Source organism: Malaclemys terrapin, chromosome 1 (genome assembly GCF_027887155.1).
Source record: "Malaclemys terrapin pileata isolate rMalTer1 chromosome 1, rMalTer1.hap1, whole genome shotgun sequence".
In the NCBI taxonomy this organism is placed as follows: domain Eukaryota; kingdom Metazoa; phylum Chordata; order Testudines; family Emydidae; genus Malaclemys; species Malaclemys terrapin.
The window spans coordinates 203,751,933-203,773,538 of NC_071505.1; the positions used below are offsets into that span (position 1 = coordinate 203,751,933).

General features: G+C 43.6%; 1 protein-coding gene across 1 annotated transcript in view; it reads left to right on the top strand.

The window, feature by feature from the left end:
* CFAP47 (cilia and flagella associated protein 47) overlaps positions 1-21,606 on the top strand; it is a 643,784-nt gene that overhangs the window by 463,745 nt on the left and 158,433 nt on the right. Inside the window, exon 55 of the mRNA XM_054005907.1 lies at positions 17,930-18,034. Within this exon, the coding sequence (XP_053861882.1) occupies positions 17,930-18,034 (105 nt within the window). The remainder of the gene's footprint in view (positions 1-17,929; positions 18,035-21,606) is intronic.

Below are 21,606 nucleotides of genomic sequence, written 5' to 3' on the forward strand. Positions count from 1 at the left end.
TTACAACCAATCAGGCTGACTGCTTCTCCAAGTGTCAGCAAAGAACAGGAAAGGGTCAGGGGCTCTCTGCTGCTGCCTCTTCCAAAGACCCCTTTGGGTCCCAGAGAGGAACTTCTCTCCTTTCTCCTTTTCAAGAAGGTTATTGTCTCTAGTCCCATCTGAGCTGCAAATGGATTGGGACCAGAAGAGGGATGTGGATTACAGATTAGAACCAGGAAAAATGTTTTATAATCAGTTCAAAGCAGCCCTGCTGGATCCGCAGGCACAACGATATTTCCAGCCAGATCCATTAGTGGAGTTTTTGCCTGAGTGGCATGTCACTCCTGGTGTAAGGAGGTCCCAGTGGCCATTTCTGGCACCTTATCAAGACGGATCAATCTGTGGGGACAGACCTTCAGCAAGACAGTATCAGGAGGACATTCAATTGTCAGATCCAATGGATAGGGACCAGCCAATGACGCTTACTCAGAACAAGACACCTATGGAAATAAGTGAAATATTATCCAGCAAGGAAGAACTAGAGCTGGCAGAGTCCAATTCAGAATTAAGAGATGTGCTTTCTCCAGATGAAAACGAGGGGAACGTCTCAGTATCATCACCATCCGAAGAGGCATTAGCCTTTCATGAGTTACTATCTCAAATGTGGAAGGTGTTAGATATTCCTTCTGTTTTTGTGAAGAAATCATCACATCCTATCTTTGATATTTTCATGGCAGCAGCTAGTCAATAAGTCATTCTTCCCTTGTTAAAGGGATTGTTCAGCCAGCAAAGGCAGCATCTATGTAAGAAGGAAGACAAATTATATAAATATATAAGGACTTGCTGTGTTTCATACTCATCTGCCTCCTAAGTCATTGGTGGTCAAAGCAACACTTCACAGATCAAAAGGTGCCCAAACTCACTCTACTCCATCATCTAAGGAGGGGAAGAGGCTAGATGTGTTAGGAAGAAAAATATTTTCTTCAGCTACATTTTTAAATGGGCAAATCCAACTATGAAGCTGTCATGGCTAGGTACCAATACCATCTCTGGAGCAAAATGTCCTTTCTCCTTAATGCACTTCCAGAGGAAATGGAAAATTTATCAAGTGCTATTTTGAATGAAGGATTGAATGTTACTGCGCAACAGTTGAGAATGACTTTTGACTCCTCAGATACTTCAGCAAATCACTTTGGTTGTTTCAGTAAGGAGACACGCATGGTTAAGATCAATGTGACTCCCTCATGAGACAAACATGAGGCTTGAGGACCTTCCATTTGAAGGAGAAAGTCTGTTTAGTATTCAGACTTATGAAGTACTAGAGAAGATGAAAAATGTAAGATCTACTGCTAGATTTTTAGGATTCTTTAATACAAGGAAGACGCCACATACAGTTGCATTACACAAGTATCAGAGGTATTACCCTCCTTCATCTTTTACTTCATTATGATTATCAGAGACAGGCGTATCATTTCCAGTCTCAACATACACCTCTACCCCGATATACCACTGTCCTCGGGAGCCAAAAAATCTTACTGCATTATAGGTGAAACCTCATTATATCGAACTTGCTTTGATCCACCGGAGTGCGTTGCCCCTCCCCCCCCCCGGAGTGCTGCTTTACTGCGTTATATCCAAATTCGTGTTATATCAGGTCATGTTATATCGGGGTAGAGGTGTAATTATAACCCATAAAGAAATTTAAAACACATAATAATAAATGGAAAGTTTTATCTTCTTTGTTCTCTACAGTTCCTCCAAGATATCAGATTTGACATGAGGACACGGAGTTTAAGCCAGTCCACTTAGACGTTTATCCACAGTTTGGGGACCGGTTAGAGGGTACACTTTTCAATCCTGCTAAAACATCAGTAATTCCGACCATGCATACATGTACCCTAGGATGGGGAGCCCATATGAACAATGAATTGTTGGTCAGAGATCATTGGTCATCAAAGGAAAGGAATATACACATCAGTATTTTAGTACTGAGAGTAATCAGACTAGCTCTAAGGTCTTTTCTACCTCAGCTCAAAAACAAACTAGTTCAGGTAGTAACAGACAATAAGGCATGATTATATTATCTAAACAAGCAAGGGAGGACTCACTCTGTGAAATTATGTAGGGAGGCCAAGAGTCTTTAGGAGTACTGGATAGAACACAGTATTAATCCAGTAACAATTCACATAGCAGGGGAATAGAACACCCTTGCAGGTCATATGAGTAGGTCATCGGGTCAGATGCACTAATGGTCCTTGAAGGACAAAGTAGTGAATCACTTCTTTAGTTTATAGTGGAACCCAATAATAGACCTGCTTGCATCCAGCAACAGCAGGAAATGTGAGAGATATTGTTCCAGGGCAGGTAGAGACAAAGAATCAATATCGGATGCTTTTCTAATACACTTGGGTCAGGGTTTAATATATGCTTTCCCCCCATTTTCACTCATTCAAAGAATGATAAGATAAGACAGGACAAAGTCAGGATGATTTTAATAGCACCGGCATGGCCCAGACACCAGTGGTATCTGGATTTGATACATATATCAGAAGGATTAGTGGAACCTTTACTGCTGACACTGGATTTGTTGACACAACAAACAGGGAAAGTCTACCATCTGAACCTTCAGTCCCTTCAATTGATTGCATGGGGAATAAGCCTTTAGATGGGCTAGAATAAAGTCTTTAATTAGAAGTACAAAATGTACTGTCCAATTCTAGAAAATAATACACATGACAGTGTGCTATAGTCTTAAATGGAAAAGAAGTTCTTCGAGTGCTTGTTCATGTCGATTCCAATCAGGTTTGTGCGTGTGTACATGCACGATGGCTGGAAGAGTTTTCCCTTAGCAGCATCCATTGGGTTGGCTTGGGCGCCCCCTGGAGTCATGCCTTCATGGCGCTTAATATATAGTCTTGCCGACCACAACCCCTTCAGTTTCTTCCTACCGCCAGTGATGGTGGCTGAAACTTCCCTTGGCTCTTGCTCAGCAAGTTTTCTCTTCTATTCTGTGTATATAGTTAGATAGTTCCTAGTAGTACTCCAGTTAATAGTTTAGTATAGTAGTTGGGGGTCTCCCCCTTTCCCCCACTCTACTCCCCCTTTCCCCCACTCTAGCCCCAGCGCCGTCACATGCCATGGTTTCCAGGCTTTAAGAACTGCATGTCTTGTGCCAAGCGCATGCCAAAGAGTGACCCGCACTCATTGTGTTTTTGATGTCTGGGGGAGACCCATCAGCAAGATCGTTGTAAAATCTGCCGCAAGTTCCGCCTGAGAATACTTAAAGAAAGGGAACAGCAGCTGAAGGTGATCCTCATGGAGGCAGCCTTATGCCCCCACTCCAACCCAGGCTCAAGAGATCTGACACTTACGATGTCGTCCTCGACGCGGAGCGCCCCGGTGCCTTCGGCGCTGAGGAAGGACTCCTCCAGGGACTCTCCTCATGGGGCTCATCTGATAGTAGGCACCACTCCCACGCACCGGTGCCTCAATAGAAGAAAAAGCCAGATGACTGTTTCTCCTCTGGCTAAGCCTCGAGATGTGCGACCCCAGGTGGGCCACTCCTCAGCATCTTCTTCCAGGGTCGTGTCGACTCCTATCCAGGTGAGGCAGTCAAGTCCGGCCCCAGCTTGATCACCGGAGCCTACGCAGCAGCTCCAACTCCCATCCCCGCCGAAAGCGTACCAGGCTGCCAGAGATCTCCTCCACCTCACGGCACTGTCCTCGCCTGCCAGGGAGGAACCCGTAGCGCCGACGGAGCCCCGTCCTCCGGTGCACTCTAAGGAAAAGCCGGTTATGATGTCGAGGCGCTCCCCTTCGCCTTCTCCATCGGCACCTACACTCTCCGACAGAGAACCTTCCCGCTCCCCGAGCTCTTGACGTTTGGGGCACCGAGAATCGGCTCCTCAGTGGTCTTCAGTGTCTGAGACCTTAGAGTCAGAGCCTGACTCCTATCGCTCAAGTAGGAGCAGAAGCTGTAGAGCGAGGTCAGGCAGAGACAGAAGGGAGCATCAGGCGTGGCCACCTCAGTGGCTCTTCAGGACTCCCTGGGCTTATCACCAGGGCCAGGGAGGACCTCAGGGCCCACGCTGAGTGACATCTTCAGTGGCCTCTGCCACTTTCGTGCCGCCTTCCGCCGTGCATCCGCCCCTGGCGCTTATGGTCCCGACGCATTTGCCTCCGGCCCCATCATTGACTCCGGCACTGTGCTTGGCTCCGACTTCAGCACCCGTCTCCCATGCCTGCACCGTGGTTGACGTTGACCTCGATGCAGGCACCTATGGCCCCGGTGCCAATGTCGGCACCGGGCCCCCTGACCCCAGCGGTTCCTGTGAGTGTGCCAATGCAGCTCCCTCCGGTGAGACTGATGCTGACGCCGACATTTGCTTCATCGGCACCACCTCCTCCATTGCTGCCCCAGGAGTCATATGGTAGGGAGCTTCCACTACCAGCACACACTTCCTCCTCCTCGTTGCCGGACGAAGCGTTGGCAGGGACGTCCATAGCTCCAGCGTTAGAGGACAGAGTTCTACAGCAGTTGCTCCGCAGGGCTGCCCAAGGTCTGGGCATCAAGGCCAAGGAGGTGGTAAAGGACATGGATCCCATGGTGAACATCCTAGCACCCTCAGGGCCTTCACAGATAGCGTTACCCCTCATAAAGATGGTGGTGGACACCACTAAGACCCTGTGGCAGATGCCAGCATCCCTGCCACCCACTGCCAAACGTAATAAGTGACGGTATTTCATCCCCTCCAGAGGCTTTGAGCATCTCTACTCTCATCCGCCTCCGGACTCGCTAGTGGTCGATGCGGCTAACCAGCGGGAGAGACAAGGTTTCCAAGGTCCTTCCCCAAAGAATAGGGATGCTAAATGCCTGGACCTCGTGGGTAGAAAGGTCTACTCCACTGGTGGTTTGCAACTAGGATGACCAGATCACCCTGGTCAAATATCGGGATGTGGGAGGGAGGGGGGGCAGAAGGGCAGAGGGGAAAAAAAACGCTGGCAGAGCAAAAAAAACCAAACAACCCCCACCCCATTCCTCCTCCCTCCGCAAGCGCTGGAGGGAGGCCCGGGAGACACAGGGGAGCGCGGGGCTGGGGTGAGTGTGAGTCTGGCCTCGCCCTAAGTGCAGGCAGGACTCGGGCAGTACCTGGAGGGAGAGTAGGGGGGCGGCCCATGGGGCCAGGCGGCGGCGGCTGTTCTCCCCACGTGGGCAGCGGGACTCAGGAGCAGCCACTGCTGCAGCTCCCACTGCCACGGGGGGAGGAAGCGGCCAAGCATGTGGCACTTGGTGGCTCTGGCTCTGGCGCCCGCGAACCCCCCGAGCCCAGGCCTGCTGCGGCGACCCAGCACGCACGCTGCGCGCGCCCAGCCCCTGGCCAGTCGTGTCTGGGCTGCCTGCCCAGCTGGTGCAATCCCGCAGGCGGCCCTGGAGTGGGGGCAGCAGGCCCCAGCCCTCCCGTCCTGCTCGTGTCCCACAGGGGAACGAACGGGGCTGCTGATGCTGCTGCCCCCTCCGGAGCCTTTGCTTGTTTGTCCAGTGTCCCGACCTAACATTGGTTGGGACGCGGGACAAACAAGCAAATATCGGGACAGTCCTGATAAAATCGGGACGTCTGATAACCCTATTTGCAACTCCATATTGCTAACCATCAGGCCATTGTGAACAGGTACTCTTATAACACCTGTGCTTCAATGGCGAAGTTCACGGAGCTCGTCCCTTCGGACTCTTAGTCAGAGTTCACCGCCTTGGTGGAAGAAGGGAAATTAGTCTCCCACTCTTCATTGCAGGCAGCTTTAGATGCTGCAGATGCTGCCACAAGAGTCATGGTGACAGGGGTGGCTATGTGGTGGGGGGCCTGGTTGCAAGTCTCAGGGTTACCTTACGAAGTCCAACAAACAATTCAGGACCTCCCGTTTGAGGGTGAGACTCAGTTTTCAGAGAAAATGGACAAACAGCTTCACATCCTAAAAGATTCCCGAGCCACCCTCAGATCCTTGGACTTGCATACCCCCGCCATACAGCAGACACTTCCGCCCACAACCTCCTCAAATGTTCCAGCAGCAGAACCGCCAGGACAATTCTAGGAGGAGGAACCGGAGCAGTAGGAGAAGGCAACATCCCTCCGCTAATCAAGGCCAGTCCAAACTGCCCTCTGGCCCTAAACTGGCCTTTTGAAGGTGTGGTTGAGGATGGCGCACCAGACCAGAGACTGGATATACCCCGCCTTACCTTTTCCTCCCGACTATCCCCTTTCTACCATGCATGGTTCCGTATAACTTCAGACCGCTGGGTCCTTTGCATGGTAGAGAGGGGATACTTCATCCAATTCTGTGCTCTTCCACTCCCCTTCCCCATCTCTCTTCCCCATCCCTCTTCAGGGACCCTTCTCATGAGCAACTTCTCATTCAGGAGGTGCAATCACTCCTAGCACTGGGGACGGTGGAGGAGGTTCCACTGGAGCACAGAGGCAAGGGTTTTTATTCCCATCATTTCCTAATACCACGGCCAAAGGCGGCCTCAGGCCTATCCTGGACCTGCGCGACCTTAACAAGTTCATGAGGAAACTCAGGTTCCGCATGGTCTCCCTGACCTCCATTATCCTTTCACTGGATCCAGCAGAATCATATGCTGCCCTCAACTTGAAGGACGCATATTTTCACATAGCAATCGTGCACAACCACAGAAAGTTCCTCAGGTTTGTGGTCAATGGTTCCCATTACCAATTTATGTCCTCCCTTTCGGCCAGTCAGCAGCACTTCGAGTATTCCCCAAGTGCATGGCAGTCATCGCCACCTTTCTGTGGAGACATCAGGTACAGGTGTTCCCATACCTCGATGACTGGCTGATCAAAGGCCGATCCAAGGCTCAGGTAGAAGCTCAGGTGGCATTCATCAGAGCCATCTTCGAGAATCTGGGCCTACTACTGAACGAGGCGAAATCAACTTTGTCCCCAGTCCAGAGGATAGAGTTCATAGGGGTGGTTCTGGACTCAACCCAAGCCAGAGCATTTCTTCCGCAGGTGAGATTCCAGGCCATGATCCAGGGACTCAGGCAGTTCCCCACCACCACCGCAAGAAATTGTGTCAGACTTCTTGGCCACGTGGCGGCCTGTACATACGTGGTTTGGCACGCCAGACTCAGGCTTCGGCCGCTTCAGTTGTGGCTTGTGTCAGTATACAGACCTGCCAGGGACAGCTTGGTCAGGATCATGACCCTGCCTCGCCCTATCCTCGACTTGCTCCTGTGGTGGACAGACACTCAGCAGGTGTGCTCAGGAGTCTCCTTCGTTACCCCACAACCATCCCTAGCGTTAGTGATGGACGCGTCAGATTTGGGGTGAGGAGCTCATCTGGGTGACCACAGGACTCAGGGCCTCTGGTCACAGACAGATCTCCGTCTTCATATCAATGTCAGGGAGTCAGGGCGGTACACTTAGCGTGTCAGTCATTCTGCCTGTATCTAGCAGGTCGATGTGTATCGGTCATGACAGACAATATGACTGCGATGTTCTGTATCAACAAACAGGGGGTGCACACTCCTCTCCCCTGAGCCAGGAAGCCCTCAGGTTATGGGACTTTTGTATAGAGCACTCAGTCAATCTACAGGCATCGTACCTTCCAGGGTCCAGAACGAGCTGGCGGACCGCCTCAGCAGGTCTTTTCACAGCCATGAGTGGTCCTTTCACCAGGACGTCGCATCTTCGTTCTTCCAGAGGTGGGGCTGTTCCCTGATCGACCTCTTTGCCACGCGACGCAACAGGAAGTGTCAGCAGTTCTGCTCCTTCCAGAATCACAGTCTGGGCTCCACAGCGGACGCGTTCCTCCTCTATTGGGGGGACCGCTTCTATACGCCTTCCCACCCATACCGCTCATCCGCAAGGTCCTGCACAAGATCCACAGAGACCGGGCTCGGGTCATTCTCATAGCATTGGTACACGTCTCTCCTAGACATGTCAGTGGGAGCCCCGATTACCCTGCCACTCTTCCCGGACCTTCTCATGCAGGATCACGGGCGGCTCCAGCAACCAGACCTGCAGTCGCTGCATCTCACAGCCTGGAGGCTCCATGGCTGAATCTGTTTGAGCTTTCCGGTTCAGAACAAGTCAGACAGGTTCTCTTGGGCAGTAGGAAACCCTCCACTAGGGCCACATACCTGGCCAAGTGGAAGAGATTTTCAATCTGGTCAGCTCAGCGTGACTTTTCCCCGGCGCTAGCCTCAGTGCCTCAGATTTTGGATTATCTTTTCCACCTAAAGCAGGAAGGTGTCTCATTGTCTTCTATAAGAGTACACCTGGCTGTCATCTCGACTTTCCATCTGGGGGTACAGGGACGCTCTGTTTTCGCTAACCCCCTGGTCAGTCACTTCCTGAAGGGCCTCAACAGGTTGTACCTGCACGTCTGCCAACCGGTTCCTGCTTGGGACCTTAATTTGGTCCTCTCTAGGCTCATGGGGCATCCCTTTGAGCCTCTAGCAACATGCTCCCTGCTCTACCTCTCCTGGTGGCAATAACTTCAGCCCAAAGGGGCAGCTCAGGGCTCTAACGTCCGAGCCGCCCTACACCGGGTTTTCTAAGGACAAGGTTCAGCTCAGGCCCCATCTGGCCTTCCTCTCAAAGGTGGTATCGCAGTTCCACATCAACCAGGACATTTTCCTCCCAGTTTTCTACCCCAAGCCTCATGCGAGTAGCAGGGAGCATAGGCTCCACACTCTCGACGTCTGCAGAGCGCTGACCTTTTACGTTGAGAGAACAAAACCATTCAGGAAGTCAATACAGCTGTTTGGCACAGCAGTGGAGAGGATGAAGGGCCAGCCTGTTTCGACACAGCACATTTCATCATGGATTGTGACCTGCATTACCGAGTGCTACAGTCTAGCAGCAATCCCAGCGCCCCTGATAACGGCACACTCTACAAGAGCGCAAGCTTCATCAACAGCTTTCCTGGCTCAAATCCCCACCCAGGAAATCTGCAGGGCGGGGACATGGTCATCGATACACACTTTCACCGCACATTATGCAATTACTAGGCCAGACAGAGATGATGCGGCCTTTGGTAGAGCAGTACTCCAGTCAGTGGACGGCTTCGACCCCCGCTCCTAAATTTGCTTGGGAGTCACCTGATTGGAATTGACATGAACAAGCACTCGAAGAAGAAAAAATGGTTACTCACCTTCTTGTAACTGTTCTTCGAAATGTGTTGTTCATATCCATTCCAAGACCCATCTTCCTACTCCTCTGTCGGAGTAGCTGGCAAGAAGGAACTGAAGGGGTGGCGGGTTGGCAGGGCTATATATTAGGTGCTATGAGGGCGTGACTCCAGGGGGTGCCCAGGCCGAACTGACATATGCTGTTAAGGGAAAAATCTTTCAGCCATCGTGCACGTGCACACACCTGATTGGAATGGACATGAACAACACATCTCGAAAAACAACAGTTACGAGAAGGTTAGTAACCGTGGGTTTTTTTGTGTGTGTTTTTTTTTATTGTGGATTCCCTTGAATAATGTGGATCCTTATACGGCACCAATTAATTATATATTAGAGTATTTATTGTATGTTAAGAAGACATCTCTTTCATTATCTTCAGTTAAGGTTCATCTCTCAGCCATATCAGCATATCATGTACCTGCAGAAGGAAAATCAATTTTTACTAATGGAACAATTAAGAGGTTTTTAAAGGGCCTTAATTTTGTATCCTCCAATAAGAATTTCTATGCCCTCCTGTGATCTGAATGTAGTACTAACACAAATAATAAGATGTCACTTTTAACAGCACTGCGGAGCGGTTCTTTATTTCATCTATCTGTAAAAATATTGTTTTTGGTAGCAATCACTTCCATCACACAAAAATGAATTGCCTGCATTAATGGCTGATCCATCATTGACTGTGTTTCATAAGGATAAAGAGGTTTTTTGCACTCATCCCAAGTTGTTACCAAAAGTAGTCTCTGATTTTCCCATAAATCAATCTGTAATTTTACCGTTTTTTCTCCAAACCCCATACTCACGATGGGGAAGCTAAATTAAACCCATTAGATCTGAGGAGAACATTTATCTTTTTATTTAGACATAACTAACCAATTTAGACAGTCTTCAAGGTTATTTGATATTTATGAAGCTCATAAATCCATTCCTTGAGGCATCAGAACTCATGCAGCTAGATCCAAGTCAGCTTGCATGGCTTTCTCTAGTCAAATTCCTCTGATAGAGATATGTAGAGCAGCAACGTGGAGGTCTGTTCACACTTTTACTAAACATTATTCTTTAGACTTGGCATCTAGATCAGATGCATAGATTGGCAGGGCAGTCCTGCATTCCTTGTTTAACTAGAACTCTGAGTCCCACCATCCTGGGTCAGAGATTGCCTATTAATCTACCCCGTGTGTGGGGATATGTAGAGGACACCTGAAGGAAGAAATTTGTTTCTTACCTGTAACTGAGGTTCTTTGAGCTGGATTCTGCATATTCCCACTCCCTATCCATCTTTCCCCGCTACCATGAAGTCCTACCTACCAAAGGGCCTGGATCATGGGGGAAGGAATCAAGGCAGTGGAGCATCATGCGTCTTTTAAACCCTTGTGCTAGAACATACGGACTTCACTGGGGGCGGGGAGGTGATGGCAAGGAAGGTGTGTGGACGTTCCTTCGACTACTGCTAGTAGAATTTTACCATTCAGTCTGCACTGGTTGGAACATCCCATGAGTGGGAATATGCAGAGTCCATCTCAAAGAACCTCAGTTACAGGTCAGTAACTGTCATTTTTCAGGTTTTGATTTTTACAGTCAGATCATAAGAAAAGAATCCATTAGTACTGGATCATTCCTTTTACATATTAGTAACCAAATCTATTCATGCCAACTTCCTCCATTAAAAATGTCCATTTATTGCCATATAAATAAGGGAAAGCTTAACGCCTTTGGCTAAAATAAGCTCCTGTCTAAAACTCTAGCAAAATTTTAACCCAAACTTTGAGGTTTGAAAAAATGTTGCTAACTTTTTTGGGTTGCATTTCTATGTGCCTCCACCTTACTTAATTTCAGTCTGGGCCAGAAGCATCACTACTGAAATACCACAAAAAGATTATTTCCTGTATGGTTGACTCAATATAAAGAATAGGCAATCTCACAGTAACAGAGTTTCTTGATGTCCAGACCAATTAAATTCAGATATTGCCAAACTTTTGGTTGTTTAATGAAGCTTAACTGAAACTCCCAGGATGTAATTCTCCTGAAACCCTGATGTAAATTTGGAGTAATTCCTCTGAACTCAGTGCAAAACTGATGCATGTGAGAAATGTGGAGGTGCCTAGTAGCAACTATATTGGGTATTCAAATGAGCTTAAAATGGGGCATAGATTTCTATTTTTCTCCACAAGAAGTTGACCTTTATGCCCTTTGAATTTTCTATGTAGATTTGTTTGGTTTCTCTTTATAAATTTGTAATATGAAGTCTTACAATTTGTGCTCTGTCAAATTTTTCCTTGGCAGACCTAAATTTTCAATGTTCAATAATATATCTTTAAAATGATGGTATATCCACCCAAAGTTTGGCAGAGAGGTAGACTCTGTGGACGTCTGGTGCAAAGGGGTTTTTGCTTGTTTGTTTTTTAAATTGGATTTGGGATAATTTTTAGGAGAATAACTGAAAGTGTAGATGCTGTGCATGCAAGCCTTATTGGATGCACAAAAAACTTTTTCCATCTGACGCTTTTCTGTCAGAATGTACGCTACAGTAAAGAAGAGTTCACGTGCAGCTGCTGACAGAGAAAATATTCTCAGTTATCAGCTGCACATCTGCCCTCAAGGAGACTCAAAGAGCTTGGCTTGTTTAGCCTAACCAAAAGAAGGCTGAGGGGAGATATGATTGCTCTCTATAACTATATCAGAGGGATAAATACCAGGGAAAGAGAGGAATTATTTAAGCTCAGTACCAATGTGGACACAAGAACAAATGGCTATAAACTGGCCATCAGGAAGTTTAGACTTGAAATTAGATGAAGGTTTCTAACCATCAGAGGAGTGAAATTCTGGAATAGCCTTCCAAGGGGAGTAGTGGGGGCAAAAGACCTATCTGACTTCAAGACTAAGCTTGATAAGTTTATGGAAGGGATGGTATGATGGGATGGCCTAATTCTGGCAATTAATTTATCTTTGACTATTAGCGGTAAATATGATTGGCAGATTGGCAGAGGCCCTGGGGCTTTTTCACCTTCCTCTGCAGCAAGGGGCACGGGTCACTTGCTGGAGGATTCTCTGCCCCTTGAAGTCTGTAAACCACAGGTTGAGGACTTCAATAGCTCAGACATAGGTCAGGGGTTTGTTACAGGAGTGGGTGGGTGAAATTCTGTGGCCTGCATTGTGCAGGAGGTCAGACTAGAAGATCATAATGGTCCCTTCTGACCTTAAAGTCTATGAGTCTTCTGACTTATTCGCTCATTTAAGAATATAAATAAACTAGGAAGCTAACACACAAACTTCTTTGTGAAGAAGTTTTTGTACTACAATTTTAGCACAAACACACTACACCCCACAAGTTTGTCTGCCCCTTAGTGGGGCCAGCCTTCCATTGGACCCTTTTAACCTTCCTTTTACAAGCAGCCCTTTGCCAAAAACTGTCTCCTATCACAACCAATTACTACATCAAACATTTACGACTGCTAGTGTAGAGAAAAAAAATATCGGATAAGGGCTGTGTTCAGAAAAGGGAGGTAGAGTTAAAGGTGTAAACTATGGTGTACTGTAGTTATGGTAATGGTACGTTGTGTGCTTGTGGGTGGAGGAGTAGCAAGTATGTACTGCTAGGTGGCTTAACTTTTAATTCCCTTGCTTTTCTGGGTATGTGTCACACATGCAGTGTATGTAGCAGTTCTAATTGCTTCATAATAAAGTTTTGTGTTTTCATAGAAGCAGTCTTTAGATTTCTTGAGGCTCTTTTCCACTAGTTTCTCTTGTGAAGATCTCCAGAAGCCACTTGTTATCTCTGTAGCTTTTATGTGAATGAAATGAAAGAGTATCTTCGGCACATATTACTATCTGAAGTGAGCAAAATTTAGTCCTTTTTAAAGCCATCCTGTTTAATGATTATTTTAGTTATAGATCCTATTGCTATTTATCATTTTCTCTGCAATAGAAAGCCAATCCATTGTAATTTATATATAGCTTTGTATTTCAAATGAGATTAATTTCCTGGTATAGTACCATATTATAGCACCCGAAATAAAATCAATGTTAGAAGAGATCTCCTATAATATTAAATAAATAAAATCACATCTCTGTTTCAAGAGCAGGCAGTCAGACTAAATGATTCTACTCTGTTGTTTTGTTTCATTGTTATGGTAGTGAATTTTTTGTTGTCTGATAACAATATGCCTACTCATGTTTTTATTGACCAGAGGATTCTAGTCCACTTTCATCTGTAAATAATATTCTTTCCCAAGAATGGTAGATCTTGTATTTATACATACTATAGATATATGAATTTAAGTTTTTAATTTTATATAACGTAGTCTGTCTTATTTTGAGAAGTCCAACTATTACCTGACCTTTTAATTTCGATCAATAGGTTTTTTCAGCCATGCTAATATGGTTGTTAGGTGTTCTACAAAGCCCTTTGAGGCACACAAGCTGCGTAGAAGCTAACCTGCCTCTAGAAATTCATGAGGGGTCTCAAACACCCTAAGAATGCCGTGTGCACTGAGCATGCTCAGCACCTCACTATGCCTACTAAGAAAAATGAGCTACTCAGACTTGTGCAGGACTCAGCGTGGCAGATGAGCCACACAGAGAAATCCTGCATCCCTGTCTTTTCCACCAGTGAGACATATGGAAACAAAGACTGGTGTGTGGGAGGTGGCTTTCCTCCAGGCTCCCCTTTCTATGTAATAGTGCTCTAGCAGGGAGAAAGCTTTTCTCAGATATCTCTCTTCCCCTAGTGGCACTGGTGCAAAGAAGGTTTCTCTGGGCTTATATTAAATGGAGAAGACCTATTAATAAAGTATTTTTCCATGGTGTTCCCCTGTCACCAGTAGTAGTAGTATAATAGTACATAGAGGCCTCAGTCAGGGATCAGGGCCCTATTGTGCTGGACACCTTACAGACACTCACAGAAAGACCATCTCTGCCCTGAAGAGGATACAACAGATATGAAAAGCACAGGATAAATTAAACCAGCCCCTGATGCATACTGTGCACTAGCAACCTGGTAATTCTCTTCTGACGTGCATTGTGCCATGTCGTGGTGTATCTAACCTAGATTGTAAAATGAGACCAAATCCCATTCTCTATATAAAACTCCATACGTACCTATGCCACTATAATGTACACTTCAGTAATAATGACTCCTAACTGTTTGCTTAATCCTAGCTAGCATCCTTTCTTCTCTGTAGCATTCAACACATTTTCTTTCTTGGATTATCCTTTGTATAATCCAATGAGACTTGAAGTCTCTCCACTGGTTTTAGTCTAGTTCCTCTGGTCTAATCCAGATTTTGCGGGGACTTCCCCTGTCAAAATTACACCATGCACAAAATTTTTGAAAGAAAAATTGTACAAACAATAATAAGCATACAATGTTGTAGCTGTGTGGCTATAATATACTGTTATTACTATACCATTCCATCAACCTCACTATCTTCCTCCAGGTTCCTCCTTAGAACTCAGTACTTCAACTTAGCCTTGCACTACTAATTATCCACCCCTTTTCTCATGCCTCAGTTTATGCTAATTTAGATCACATTACAATACACCCACACACCACCACAGAACCAACAGGGTGTGTAATAAGCGTAACTGTTCAATCAGGTTGCTTTTCTGTTGCATCCCTCCTCCTATTTGGTCTATACTTCATCTGCTTAAGCCCAAGTAGACATGTCTGCATATGGAGGAGCAGAATCAGGAATTTAGATTGTAATTTCCATCCTTAGGGTCATGGATATCAGTTTAACTGAGTCAAAGGGAGTCTCAGTTGGAAAGGGGTAATTTACATGCCAGGGAAGAAAAGAGTTAATCAGGAAAAGCAATTAACAAGAGGGTTTAGGAAGATATAGATTAAAGTTGTAGAGTCTGGTATGCTTGGGTAAGCATCCACTTATTCTGTAAGGCACTGGGGCGAGGCATAGGCGGTGTGTTCTACCAGTCACAGCTGGGCTGAAGACTGTCCACTGGGGATGGTAGTTGCCGGCAGGAGTTGGAGGAGTCGCAAGAGCCAGGTTCCGTAAGCAAGGATCAGGATCCGAGTTAGCCCGGGATCTGAGACCAGAGATAGAATCAGGAGGCAAGAGCCAGGATCAGAGTCAGGCTGGAGATTGGAGACAGTATCATATTAGAATCAGGAGGCAGGAATCGGGGTCAGATTCAGGCTGGCATCAGAGACAGAGATCAGGAGATCAAGAAAAGTCTGGCTTTACAGAAGGCCTATGTGTGGGGTTGCCCAGACAACTTCCTTGGAAGGCCCCAGGGTTAAATAGGGTGCTTGGCCAATCAGAGGGCCACTGTCTTTCACTCTGGGTCTCTTAGGCAGCACTTCCTGTGGCAACTACTCTCCATAGTACTCCCTTGCTGTGTCTCTGCATGGCCTCATGGTGGCACTGTGGGGAATACCACCTGTCTCAGGCTCTGCAGACTGAAGTTATAGCCTTCATGTCTACATCTTATGCCCTCCTGTTATTTGTTTTCCCTTCTGCAACCCTCCCTTTTGGCCTCTAGGCCCTGGCTTTCTCACTGAGTAACTTAAATCTTGCTGCAGCTTAAAGGGCTGTAGAAAAAAATATTGTACTATATTTTTGGGAAATAATATATGACCATGTAATTAATAATAGTACCAAGGTTTTATATAGCACTTTTCATCAGTCAATCTTAAAGTGCTTTGCAAAGGAGGTCAGTATCATCATCCCTCTTTTACAGAGAGAGAAACTGAGGCACAGAGATAAACTGATTTGCGCAAGGGCAACCAGCAGTTGAGTTGGAAATAGAATCAGGATCTCTTGAGTCCCAGTCAAGTGCTCTGTCCACCAGACAACACTGCATAATACATACAAAAGGACAAGTTGTGCATACAAGTCATCATTAGTTTGTGACTTAACTGGTTTTTAAATGATTAATTATTCAACTTCAGTGGTTTGATAAGGTAGATTTTTTTTTTAAATGAACTGTCCTAATTTGTTTTAAAAACTGTTTGACACCATCACTAACAACTCTTTCCAGGCCAGGTTCTACCTTTTTACCACCAGCCATTTTGTTGTTTGTTCTTTTCAGAAATGGTTCCAAGATTTTTTTTTTAATAATGGAAGATGTTTTTCACTCTCCTCTCATTCAAAAATGGCTGAAGCATTTTTACTCAAATTGTCCAGATAATTTTATTTTTGGGCAGAGTCTAGTCCTGGAAAATTTCAACCTAATATGTGAAAGTTTCAGAATGCTTTTAGTGACTGAAAACGGGATTATATTCTAGTGTGATCTTTGCAGTTTCTAGTTTTGGAAATGTAATGCTAATGCTTGCCAGTTAATTCTTGAAATCAGAAGACCCAGGGCTGTGGATCTCTGTAATACCTTAGAGAACTGTAATTGCAAAACATTCCCGTTTATTAATCCTGTTGTGTAACTATCTATTTTCATGTTACTGAGAACATTGCACATTCTGGTCTATACACCAACGTTTAGTTTTCAACAATATTTTATTTTAATATAATAGAAATGGCAAAATAACACTTATAAAAATAAAATATTTTGTCTAAAATATAGGATTAGAATTAATGTATCCAGAACAATAAACTTCTATTGTTACTTTTAAAAACATAATTTAAAAAAAACTTGTCACAAAAAACCAAACCCAGGGCATGTCAAGTTTCAACCCTTTGTCAATTACATCTGGGCCCAAACCTCCATTCCTCACTCAAATCAAGCTCCCATTGACATCATTTGGAGATTTGGATGTGCAAGGAATACAAGACCGCAAGCCCTATTTGGTTATAAACTTCTAAAAATTGGGGTCTGCCATGGACACTGTGACAAGATCATTAACTATAGTGCACAAAAACTGATAGTCTAGTAATTCTTGTTCACTGCCTGTTACTAATCTTTCAGGCTTGACAGCCATTTTGGCACAGGGGTTTGTCAGTGCCAGCTGTTGTAATGTAATGTTTTGATCTTTGTTAGTTTTAAATAGTATTACATTTTATTAAATGATGCCAACTTGCACGATATTGATCAGTTTTGTTCTGTATTATCACACAGTAAAATGCATTAAAACTGTCTGTTTAGATATGAACAAGTACTAATATTTTATTTCATTTTAAAAAATGATGTAGCAATTGTGAAATCAGTGATTTTGCCCACCTGATTTATATGGGCAAAAGCACTGATAGTGTGACACGTGCTCTGTTTGCCTTGAGCTTCAGAACACTTGTATTATCACAATGTAGCTGGGCGCACCTGGCTTTTTCCTATGCAATTGTGAATCACACTAGTGTAGTTCAGAAGCAACTACATTTACTGTGTGAGTGTATGTGAGAGGAGAGGCACGTATAAACATACTATATATTCCCCTTAAAGTCAGTTTGTTTCTTTTGATTTCAATGTACTAACATTTTTAGTATCACATTGATGTGAAAAAAATAAACTAAACTAAAGAGTAGCAATGTGATCAGAAATAAAAATCATATACCTTCCATTGGTATTTTAAGAAATCAAACTTAGCTTCCTTTTTAGCAGTCAGTAATACCACATTGTTAGTATTTGGGGAATAAACGTGCTGTGACTGCCACTAAATACTGTTTACTGCGGTACATTTTATCAGTCGTACCAGACTGTGCATGCTGAGTGGAGAATGTGTACAGTGGAACACATTAATCAAATAAACATCAACAGTGTCGATAAAAAGCACAAAAAAGGAACTAACTCAAAAAAAGTATTGATTTTTCCCCTCTCTTTTGCTTTCTTTGTGTGTTTGCACAGCTGATGGTGGCTCCTCATTCCACTACTGAAGTACCTGTTCAGTTCTGTCCTTCTGCCCTGGGAAGAGCCAATCACATGGCATCAATCACCTTCACATGTCCACAGGTATGATGCTATATTTAGTGTCCAAAGCACTATGAAATCAGATAATACAGTATTTTCAAATATAGTTATAAATAAAAGTTTCAGTCCAAAGGACAATTTAAAATCAGATTTTTGGATCCTTAATCATACAGCCAGTGCAAAAATAATCGACTTAGATGCACATGATGAATAATTTGTTTTAGCCTTAGCTTTGCTCAGCTTTCAACATATCTACAATTTTAGATAGAATTAATGCTGTTGGTTGATGTGCAGAGAACTAGAATATGCATTAGTATTTCTAATTTGCTTAGTAATTACCAGGTTATCCCAAATTATTCATTACTGAAATAGTCTTCCTGCTCTGAAATTAACTTAATAGTTCCTTTTGTACAGTATTATCATAAATAAGCCCCACATATTAATGTTTATCTTCATTTAAAATACTCATGTACTTGAAAGAATTGTCATCCTTTAATTTAACTTGAAACTAATCTTCTTTATATTTGATGTGTTAAAAATTTTAGCATTTTTCCTTTGTGTTTCCTGAATCTTTAAAGAGAAGCAACTAACTGGAGAAGCATGAGTCATCTCCTTGACCTACTAGCTTACTAAAAATTGCAGCTGGAGACAAAGAGCAGAACTGATATTATGACACAAGTGCCATAATGTCAGCACATGAGTTGTGCTTGAGTGAAATGTTTGCTTTCCAAATGTATGTAATTTCCTCTCTTTGTTCTTGTTGGGCTGTCAAATATCCTAATGGGCTGTTGACTTGAAAATTACCTCAGTTGAATGCTAGGGAAATGTCTCTAGCATGATTCTCAGTAATACTGCAAAAGCAGAACTTGTCTCTTCTACAAGAAAAAAGGAGTAAGAAAGTGATATAGCCCATTTTTTTTCTGATATCAGAATGCCTAGCGGACAGATTACCTGTAGGTGGTGGTTGCAAAGTATGCATTTTTAGAGTCCCCCTCCTCTTTAATATTTATTAAGAATAAAAGCAAGGAGCCAGCATTTCTGGTATAAGTGGTATATGACCAAGGAGGAGTTCAAGAGGACAAAATGCCATTATCTTTTTCTGAATCCTAATAGCTCTCAGAACCCTGGTCTATACATTAAAAGTTTAATTCTTCATCAGATACAGAAGCAATAAAGCAAGTAAATAATTCACTTAAACCTTTCAGGAACAAATTGAGCCCTGACACTTGATTTTTCTCATCCAGTGCATCTCCTTTCAAATAATGGCAAATCTCCAAATTTTTATCTGCAGCTGAACTTTATCTCATCCTTTCAGTTGCTTTGTCCAGGCCCTCTCAACCTTTTCAATCTGTTGCTCTTACCTTTGTAATTTTTTTCAATGCCCTTTTCATCCCTGAACCATATGGATCTTTCTTTTTTTTATTCTGTTCACTTTCACTGCTACACACCTTACCAAATTGATGCCAGATGATTCCAGGATGCTAATTATTGCATTTAAAAAGATATTATGTATTTGCACAAATCTAAGGTGGTTCTTTTCTAATATCTGAATCCTAGAACAACTTTTTAACCTAAACAAATTTGCATTGATTTTCCTTTCTTGATTTCACTGATTAAATGCATCTGAACTGACACTGTAAACCATGCCATAGCTGTGTAATCTAAAATCAACTAATGACAGTAGTTATAGGATATACCTTAACTTTTTTGATTCTGCCTCTTTACTGAATTGAGAGAAGCTGCTATGGGCTGTTATATGCTTGATTTGTTTCTGGTTTAGAGCTGTGTGACGAGCTCTTCAAAATAAAAATCCAAGTTTAGGTTTTAATCACTTTACTATAGTTTTTGAAACCTAAAATTATTTTTGTTGGGATAGCACAACTGAAATGCCAGCTTGAATATAATGCATGCCCAGAGTGTTAATATATTTCTATCATCTTGTTCTCCTAGCATACCAGCAACATCCATATGTAATGGAGCGAGGCTAATAGTGCTAAGCAGCATAGGAGAGAAGCAGGGCTTTGCAATAGATCTTGTCAAATATTCTTTGCTTAGGGTTATTTTTTTAGTTCTTTCCTCCTGATATGCTGCAGTGGGCAGTGCATATTCTTCATCCTGTTAGATTTCCATTTCACATGCAAGCCAAACCTTTTCTTTTAACACTAGATTTTTTTTTTTTTGGTCTAACTTTTTACAAAATTGGCCTCTAATTTTGGATGCTTCATTTTTTTGGCTGCCCAACTTGAAACACCTTGAGGATGTTTTTTCTGAGGGTGCTCAGCACTTCAAAACATCAGGTCCAAAGTGTCTCCAGCCGAAAACACAAAAATAGAGGCAATAAAAAAAAATCTATGAAAACTTAGCCCTTTTCCTTCTAAGACAGCATGGTTTATCTTTAAACATTTCAAATTGAGTGAGCAAAATTGCAAAAATAGGACTACCAGGAAACTGATTTATTTTCTATCAGATACATCTTTATTAACAGCTAACTTTATAGGCTACTCCCTCTGTACAGCTGCATTAAAAGGGTACCTTCTCCTTTACTGATAGTTTAAGTAAACCTGGGGTATATATCTACCATGATAGCTAGTTTACCAGGCCTGGATTCACAGTAGAGCAGGACATCAATTACAATATCTAGTTTACCAGGCTTGGGTTCACATTACAGCTGGGCTAAACCAGCTGAGAAACGGTTAAATTGATGTATAGCACATCTGCTTCTCCAAGTATATCATCTGCCAGAATTCAGGCTGTTGTGTCTCAGCTCCTTAGTGTGAGACTGTCAATACTCCTTCAACCTGTTGAAGATTTTTAGCCCCTTGGGCAGTGACGGAGCATGACACCCTAATGGATGTTGCATGTCACATGTTCATTATAACTGCTGCTTTTGGAACCTTCCAGTCAGTTTCTTCTGTGATTGCAAAGAAGCTCCCCCAAAAACTGATCTGGGTACTCTCCCAAATTGCAACAAAATCTTTTTAATGATCATTCCTGCCTTCTTGTCAGAGTCTGAGAATGGTGTTCACAGATTTATAACTGAAACAGAGCTGTATTATATTTGTCAGCAATATCTAAGTAAATTTTGATTCCATCTTCATCATCACTTCCACACAGTCCAATCTGATTCTACACCTGAGTTACCCCAGCTATTAAAGTTTTTCTACCTTATGATTTATTCTAAACTTGGCAGGAAATAATTGTTTTATTTGCCTTTTCCTCCACCTTCATGTGGATATTTTGTCTTATGATGTGAGGATGAAGGGAAGTAGTTTACTAAATTCAAAGGAAATAAACTATATTCATTCTGGATAGTGGAATTACACCAGGGATGAACTTGACCTGATGTGTCTAATAAAGCATTTATCTTTTAGGTATAGGAATACGGGAACTTTTGTACTGGATTAGACCAGTGGTCTATCTAATCCATTATGCTGTCTCTGAGAGTAGCCTGTATGAGTTGCACAATTGTGAAGTAACCTGACCACATAGGGGATTTTCTCCCTAACTTTTGTTCTAATAGTGGAAATTATGCCTTGGATTGGAAAGGGGATTTATATACCTTATTAAAGTGAAAACAAATCATTTTTTTATATTCTAATTTATGTAACTATGGT